Raw genomic sequence first — 9,371 nt, 5'->3', positions numbered from 1 at the left:
AGGGACTTTTCAGTATTTCCGAGATGGGAGCCATTGGTAAAGCATCAGCATAACTGTGTATAAAGAACATATGAGCACAGTTAGCAACTCCTTCCCATCTGTACGAGCTGTGATGTTTTTACATTTCTCTGTCACAGCTTTTTGGTAGAGCATTGCACTAGCAACCCCAAAGTCATGTTTTTTAACTAGAGAATGCACATACTGATAATATGGAAGTTGCTTTGGATTAACGTGTTTTGGCATAAATGTAAATAAATGAGGAGAGGAGTCTCTTATCAGCTGCCTCTGCTTTACAGCCGTGTTTGTGAATTTATTTTATATCAGTGTGACTGGTTGGTATTTATGGTGGTGTGACTCTTTGATGAGGCTGAAAATAGCATAGCATCCTGTCTCCCCTTATCGTAAATGCCATTACATGGTGGCAATGAAAAATCTTCCCTTGAGGAAACCGCATTCATCTATTTTTTAGTGTGGTTCTGCTTTCATAATTAGCACTAATTAGCATCACCATTTTACACTAACAACACACGCACGCACGCACGCACGCACGCACGCACGCACGCACGCACGCACGCACGCACACACACACACACACACACACACACACACACAGAGATTGTTAGTGAGTGAAACTGGACTGATGGCACAGATTCAAGTTTATTGTCCCTTTTAGGAAAACTAAGATCACATCAGGCTGCCAGGAGAACAGTCACTTCCATACAAATCAGTAACACTAACATGATTGTACACTTCCTCAATGAAAAAAATAAATAAATCGGTATACACATTAAAGTAAAAAACATAAATGGAGACAATGTTTACATAATAAGCAAGGGATAGTTTATCCAAAAATTCTGCCATCATTTATTCACCTTCATGTTGTTACAAACCTGTAAGAGTTTCTTATTTTGACGAACACAAAAAAGATATTTTGATAAATGTTGGTAAGCACACAGGTGCCGTAACCATTGACTTCCATATAGGAAAACAAATGATGGTAAGCACACTCACCCATTGAATTCCATTGTATGTGTGAAAGTCAATGGTTACAATTAGTTGTGTGCTCACCATCCTTTATCAAAATATCTTCTTTTGTGTTTATCAGAAAATAAAATATTCATACAGGTTTAAAACAACATGAGGATGAGAATATGATGACAAAATTTTCTTTCAATAGTTTTACGGGCACAGTCACAAATGAATTACGCATTCTTTTTGTCCTGACAGAGTCTGTTACCCTATGATATAAAATACTCATATAAAGTCGCCTTAGAGAGGGCAGCGATCATGCTGGTGTTGACTTTCACTGGGCTTTTAAATTCTCGAGTTTATTCAGTTTTCCACACGAGGAATCACATGCGAGGCATAGCTCCAGCTGGTTGCTGTGTCTTTAGTAAAACTCCACTTAGACCTGACATGCTGATACCAGTGAACTGAATCAATCTCTTATCCATCCATCCAGTTTGGCTCTATATCTGTAAAACTACAGAACTTGTCAAACCTTAAAAGTGAGCTTACCCAAGGACACCCACGTTTTCACATTACCCACATCACTGCAGTGTTGTAGTACTCGAGACTCGGTCTTGGACTCAGTCTCGAGACCCTATTTTAATGGTCTTGGTCTTGTCATGGACTTGTGAGCATTTTGACTCAGTCTCGACTTGTACTCAAATACATTTGGAATCGGACTTATTCTCGAGTCCACACGAGTCCCTTTTAAAATATATTATATAAAATCAACTGATGTAAAATTGACACGAACAGTGATTGGTGATTTTTTGCACACATCAGACTGGCGCAAGGTCAATTGGTCAGACCTAAGATGTTGGCGCTAAAACAAAGAGTGGCACTAGACATAATTTTCTCAGACCCAACTTTATGTGGACTCGGTCTAGCCTGGCTCCGCCCTCCTACGTGCTTCCGCTTAATTTTCATTTCGCTTCAGCAGTACATCTGGGACTGCTCTGTAGAGTTTCGTTTTCTCTTGCAAAAATCTGCAGGTCCAATCAGCGAACAGAGGGGGGTGGCTAAAAAATGATGACAGTGAGGTCATGCGTCAGTTTGAGTTGTAGTTCAGTAATGGCAGCGGAGAAAGACGTGAGAAAAGCTATTCGGTCCGTTGTTGCAAAGCTGCCGAATATACAGAAGTTAAAGCCGAAGCAAGAACCAGGTTTGCTAAGTTTTGTTGGTCTGATTATTCGTACTTGTTGTTTCCGGCCGGTTTCGGCGCATGATATACGTCACGACCACATGTTAGCGACTGCGTATGGCAGATCCTGAGTGACTCTGCGCAGATCCAATAGTTTTAAACTTCAACAGAGGACCCTCCTTAACAGAAGTAACGCTTTGCAATGGAGCGTGGCCAGACTCTCTGTACAAATGAAATGAATGTACAAGAGTCTGGTTGGACCAGGCTAGACCCTGTCTTGAATCGGAATCAACCTTTTCTGGTCTTGGTCTTGACTCGTACTCAACCCTCTCTGGACTCGGTCTTGACTCGGACTTGAATGAGCTGGTCTCGAATACAACACTGCTGAACTGTATCTTGATCAGAGGGAAATTTTGATCAAATTATGAAGTCGAAGCATCCTGTATCGTTTACCTGGCACTGTGTCCAAATCACAAGCTTTTCGCTATTAATTCACTTTACCACACAGGATTTCCTGTGTCTCCGAGCGTCCTGTGCCTGATTCAGCATGTCGATGCATCTGATCTGTAGTTGCACCTCAGGTCTTTACTCTCCATTCATTTAATAGAGATGAAAAACCTGCTCTGCTCTCAAAGAAGGGAAAATGGTGATTCAGCACAAAAAGGCACAATAGATGTTTTTTAGGCTGCAAGGTCTTAGTTGAGCATTGCCTAACACTGTTGAGAGTAAACTGGATGTTCATTATTCTCGCCACAAACACAGTCAAATATATCAATGATTCTAATGATGATATATTTGGAGCCTTGTGCATTTGATCAATTAGAATGAATTCAGCCAAAAATAAGACTTAATCCATTTAAGACATTTGTACTTATTGCTCAAGCACTAAAACATCGAAGTTATTTAAAAACAACAACTACAGAGAACTCTGTGAAATCTCCTGAGCTATAAAACTGCAACAACTGCAATAAAAAAAATTCTTCTGGAATGAAATTGCATTGGCTCTGTCCCATCATTATCAAACCTGTTGTAATGTGTCCTCTTATAGGGCATACCTGAATGAACACGTGATTATTCATAATCCCTTTCAATATTCTGAGGTAAAAATACTTTCAGGACACTGTTAAACACACGTCTCCCCTTTTGTGCTTCACGGAAAAGGTCATCTGGGTCTGGAATGACATGGGGGTGAATAAATGGTGACTGAATTTTCCATTCCGGTTAAACTGCTCCTTTAAATAAAACAGAGACTTCTTGAGTTAGCAGTAAAGGACAAGTGCAATGATAAAGCACTAACAACAGTGTCCTGCAGTGCCGTGTTATTTTTGCCAGTAATAGAGATGGATGGCAGAGGGGTCAGTGCGTTGCTCTAGACACCCGCGCACACACAGATCTGTAATCATGAGGCTAACACAGCTCTAAAAGTTCCCTGAGGGGTGGCGGGGGGTATGGATGGTGCTCTCTTTTTCTTTTGCACAGGTCAATAGTAATTACATCCTATGTGTGTTCTGTAGGTTGGTCATGCGGGCACAGGGAGTAATGGGGGCACAGCTGTTCAGGCACCCTGCTGTGTTGGCTTTCCAAGTACTCTGTTTCTTTAACCTCCGTGTCTGTAATATCGCAGGGCTGGGATGGCAGATAAGACTCTGTATGTGTGTGTATGCTCTGTGTTGACGTTGGACGCAGCTCAACTTGTATTGTTAGTAGCATCCGGTCAGATGTCGCGTCTGAATTATTACATTTCGGTTTTAATTACAATTATTTGATTCGCTGTGCACTACCTTAAAGGGGTAATGTGTAACTTTTAAAGGATATATCTACATAACTATATTATTAGTTGTGTTCAAAGACCTTACATAATGAACTGTATTGTTTTTATTACCCTAGAATGAGCTGCTTTTGTCTACATACACACTGGGTACCCTTACATGTGAGTCGCCGTCATGTTTTTTACAGTAGCCCTTAATCGACAAACTGTTTTATAGAGCGCGTTTCGTCCCTACGTTGTCTCATACCATAGACATTATATACCTAGATGCCTCATAGACTGACACTGCCTATTGTAGCTGAAGTATCAGCGCGGCATCCATCTTGGAGGCGTCCCCAATGCGCCCCCCTACATTTATTTCAAGCCTCCAAGATGGCAGCCGGTAAGGAAGGTAAATAATCATAACTCCCCGAAATTTTACTGGATTTTCACGTTTTGGTTACACGCAATGTTAGTTACGATGAGATATATTATAAATGGTAAAATAACCAAAATTATTCAATTTTCCTTGTGAAAGGTAATTCCATGCGATCTGGTATCAATACTGTGCCAGTTATTGCAACCGCAAGCTGCACAAAATACGGCTATAGTTGTTCGCTTTCTATTGACTCAGGTGTTAGGGGTTGTGCACACCAAACCTTTAAACGCGGCTGAAAAATGCCTGGACAACGGCGAATGCCAGCAGTTTTTCAGCTGAGTGCCAGCTTTCTTCAGGAAAGCGCTTTGGTAGCTCTGATACGTCAGCTGTGAGACGGTTGGTTACTGTGATACTTGTCCGGCCACTCCTTTACTGTGATTGGACGGCTGCATGAGAACTGACATTGACGAGCGGAGCTTTTTACCCAAGGTTGAATATTTTTCAACTCTCAGCGCTAGCGTGGAAAAGCCGTTGAGCGGTCGTGGGCGTAAAAGTTTTGGTGTGCACGCCCCCTTAGGGTGCAGTGAGGAGACCCAACCAATATGGCGGCGACACTGGATTACATTCCAGCACGTCATGAGGCGTCTACGGATTTTGGCTTTTCCAAGAATGCAAAGAACGGACTTGCATTCTCGTGGAGATCGTCTTGCCAGGGGACCTTGGAAGAACGAACTGAGAAGGTCGCAAGAACACAGAACGCACTTGTGAGAATTGAGATGTGGGTCCCGTTGGTCACCTGGCCTCCGCCATTGTTTTTCCACAATGACTTCTGGGGCGTAAAGCGATTTCAGCACGCAGGTCTGCACTCGATGCATCCTCGATATCAAGAACACATCTGTGTATTTTCATGCGTCCTCTGTACTTGTGTTCTTGAGAATTGGAATTTAACTTCGACCATTAATGATGACGTCGAGCGAGAACAAGGATGCAAGATCGTTGAAGAACGCATATTGAGAAACCATAATGTGTATGGTCTCAGACAATGCCGACATGTTTGTCCTGTGGCAGTTACCGTAGCTTCTCATTGCATTTCGAAATAGAGGTTGGTGGCATTTCATAATCTCACCACTAGAGGCCGCTAAAAATACATTGCACCTTTAAAGTTTTCTTGATTTATGGTAAAATACAGGGGAGACTGTTGTGAACTATTCCCCTAATGTCTGTCTTTCATCAGTTAACACCAATGGGTAATTCATATTACTTCATTAATATTCAAGAAAAAATTGAGCTTCATGTTGTTCCCTCCACTTTTCAGATCAATCCTACAGCCCTGACTGGCTGTAACATCTGTGATTACAGCAAAAATTTGTATCTAACCACAACCATGTGGCTCATACGAGTTCCCGCTGACATTTATAGTGTGATACTTTTGTCCACATAATCAAAAACAAAGTGGTCATGATGTGGAAAAGTGTCCTGTCGAGACTAGATTACTCAAATTGATTCATAGTTTATTTTGTGAATCTGACCCTGGTCCACAGCTGGCATGCGTGTTTTGCGAAGATTATAAAAGAGGCCGTTAAATCACTTTACCAGAAATGTTTTTGTTTAATACAACTTAAGCTCCATACGCCAATTAATACTGACAATATTTGAGGAGCTCAGCTCCTAAACGTCACCTCAGTCAAAAATGAAATACATATGCACCAAATCTGTTTATTCCTTGCATCAGGCCATTCGGAAATACTGCTTTGTTGGTATAATTTAAAAATGCTAATTTACAGGAAAATTGTTTTGCAGCTCTTCATAACAAATGTTTTCCTCTTGTGTGCATAACCGTTTTAACATACCATTGTACAATTCCCAATGTTCCACTTTCTGCCAAGTTTCCAGAGATGATTTGATTTTGTTCCTGTCATGTGGCTATTCTCCACCAATAACAAAACAGTTTTAGTTTGCCCATAAGCTGCAACCAGTGTCTTAACATGCAGCTAATGAAATAATCAGCTAATAAAATAAATGATATCTGGAAACTTAATGCCTACTTGGGGTACTGACTCACATTAGTGAGAACTGAAGTGTTGCATTCTGGGAAAGTCCCCTTCTCCTCTCCACCTTATCCTGTAACTAAAGACACACAGCAGAACCTCATCCATCTTAAAAAAGCCCTGATCAGGCGCACGCCGGTAAGCTGATCGTCACACATTGGAGTTGCAGAAATATTAAAATACCGCCGTGTTGAGGTACTTTTTTCCCCACTTTCCACAGTCCTTAAGAAGCTCGAAACTTTTTGCTCATTTGACATCTGGCACGATTTAGCCTGGGGTATATAAAATGAAGGAGTAATATAAACACTTTTGGAGTGTCTGGGATATTGGATGACTTTTTTAAAACTGGATTTTTCTCACCACATGATTTCGTAAAAGCAGCGCTGACTCTGTACTCTTTAATCCCTACTGTGGATTTTGCAAACAGGGGAAATCTATATTTAGATGCCATGGGTGAATGTGTTTAACTTTAGAGCAGAGTCGCTCCATTCATCACCAGGAGCCTCTCGAAGGAGCGCAGACCTTGGTTCTAGCTCAAAGCCTTTATATTAATCACATCCGTGGTCAGCCGAATAGCAAACAGTTGGATTATTTTTAGGATTTAACCACACTTTATGCTGAACAGGACTATAAACGGCAAAAAAATAAGCTGTCGAACTGCATGTTTTGTGCGGTGCACCTAGCAGTTTTCTCACACTATTCTGCTTCAGATACATGGGTTGGATACATTCCAGATGAAACCATATGGTGGTTTCCAACACATGCGCGCACACACACACCTAAATACATTTCATTAGCTTCAAAATCAAAATAATGATGCTGTTGACAATACCATTTTTAATATGACAAATTTTACTGATTTAAAAATAAAAATCAGCCTGGGTACAGTAAGTATAGATATACTTTAATATACTTTTCAGTTGAAAATACAACTTTGAATGAAGGCACAGTAAGACCAGACGTTTCCGCAGTCTTAAAACAAACACGTACAGAGAGCAAACAGATTTGTTTTACAGACCATAAACAAATAAATCATTTTAACACGAACTGAGGATTCTGAAGTTGTGGTGAAGGTGGAAGATAGGAACATCTTCAACCATGCATGACTACACATACAAAAATGATATTTAAAAGCAAAATTCATTACACTCCAATATTGACTCCCAATATTGCTCAATAAAAACGTAAATTTGACAAAATAAACATTAAAATATGCACACAAATAATCAATAAGAGGACAAAAAGCAAGGATGATGGGTAATAATGATCATGATAATGTAGTGCAACTTGTCTGTAAACTTAATGCAAAAGTACAGTGCAAGTGAAGGGAACTGTATCACATGGTTGTTGTCACAAGATGACTTGGTAACTGCATTGGTCCGAAAACAGGAAGGTACAAAAAACAGAAGTTTATTTCGTTGACAAAAACATGAAACATAAGAGCTTTAATAGAATTTCCCTTTTAAATGATCCTGGTTGAAGCGTTGCTAAAGAAACAATATAAACCAAACAACGATTTTATTTCTCTTTGGCATTGTTACTTGCATACTTTATTGTTTAAAATCCTTTTTCGTCTTTGTTTCAAATGAATCCACTGAAACTGATTGCCATTTTTAACATAAAGCATCAAAGTCTCACCGAGCAGGTTCATTGTAAGAGGAAAGACTTGATCAAATTTCCCTTCAATCAGAGGCATAATTTGGCCAAGCAGGCCTTTAAATTCAGTTAAGACAAGACTAAGGTTCCCGTAGCAAAGGAACCAGGTGGTTAATTCAATATAGAGCTTAGAAATACAATTTAGCCAAGAATAAAAACAGAAAATTAGCTTCCTGTGTCATTCCAGTAATGACCCCTGCTTATGGTGCACTCACCATTATAAATTAAATAGAAACTGCACTGTAGGATCCAAATCCACAATGCCAGAGGGGTTTACTGAAGCATCAGATATTACAATCCGCTCACACGTACACAAAGCCTTGCTGAAAATCTCAGACTAAACTGGTAGCAGTGGTAATGAACATACAGTAGTAGCTGGTCTGAACTGGTCTAAGCAGCATCAGGTGGTCAACAGATTTTGGGAACAGCCAGTGACTAACCAACAGATTTGACCAGCTGGAAACCAGTATGATCTAAAACACGCCTACCAGCTTAAGCTGGATTTGGCAGCACACACAGATAGACAGATAATGCTCCAGATAATGATCCATGTTCATGTGCAAACTCCTTTTGGACAGAACCAGAAAAGGTGTGATTGATATACGTCAACCGAGAGCGAATTCTTACCCTCGCAGGTCCACCAATCCTTGTACTACTGTTGTTTATTTATCAAGGGTGGGGAGCTCGTCCCCTGCTCTTGACACTACCTGTTAGTACTGCTCAGCTGTGTGAGTTGTGTCAGATACTCCCGGAGTTCTTTAGCTGCCTGGAATCGGCCGTATTGTTTCTGAGGTCTGGTGCACTCATCCAGCAAGGCTATGAGGCGGCCATCTTTGACCACGTCATCAGGGGGGTCGTGGAGAAGACCGCCTGTGGACCCTCGCCAGGTGGCAAATCTTGAGAGCAGGTTCTGACAGACAGCGTAGTAGTTGTGGTCCACTGTGACTCGGGAGCAGAGGATGTCCTTGGAAAAGGAAAGACAGGCTTCTTTGTCGCATTCCTCATAGCGGCTCTCGTACCAAATGTCATAGTTCTCTGGTTTATCTGAGGGATAAACAAAAAAAATTTGACAAAAATACTACATACGAAAACATCTTATAATACAATTTATTTTTTGTAGTATCTACAAAGTTATTCCAATTTAATACATGTTGCGTTTTTTATAAAATAAAGATGTTGACATGATCCAACTCTTTCAGTAGAGAATAAATAAGAGATCTGTCTGACAGTAGGTGCAGTTCTACACCCATTTTAAAGCTGAACAAATCGATAACGCTGAGGATTCCTTGCAGGGCTTTTCTGAAGGTGGTGGTGGTGAGGGTGCAGAAATAGACTGGACTGTGACAACTATTTATCAGCAGAACTGTATTGAGTCATAAAGCCCTTTAAAGA

The 9,371-nt window shown here is 40.7% G+C and overlaps 1 protein-coding gene across 1 annotated transcript in view; it reads right to left on the bottom strand.

The window, feature by feature from the left end:
• Nucleotides 1-7,157: 7,157 nt before the first annotated feature.
• The window catches only part of dipk2aa (divergent protein kinase domain 2Aa), a 40,982-nt gene continuing 38,768 nt past the window's right edge, over nucleotides 7,158-9,371 (bottom strand). Inside the window, exon 4 of the mRNA XM_065269451.1 lies at nucleotides 7,158-9,023. Coding sequence (XP_065125523.1) covers nucleotides 8,683-9,023 — 341 coding nt within the window. The 3' untranslated portion in view covers nucleotides 7,158-8,682. The remainder of the gene's footprint in view (nucleotides 9,024-9,371) is intronic.

This window comes from Paramisgurnus dabryanus, chromosome 6 (genome assembly GCF_030506205.2).
Source record: "Paramisgurnus dabryanus chromosome 6, PD_genome_1.1, whole genome shotgun sequence".
In the NCBI taxonomy this organism is placed as follows: Eukaryota; Metazoa; Chordata; class Actinopteri; order Cypriniformes; family Cobitidae; genus Paramisgurnus; species Paramisgurnus dabryanus.
Note: the sequence above shows the minus strand (reverse complement) of the source record. Positions and strands in the feature narration are given on the sequence as shown.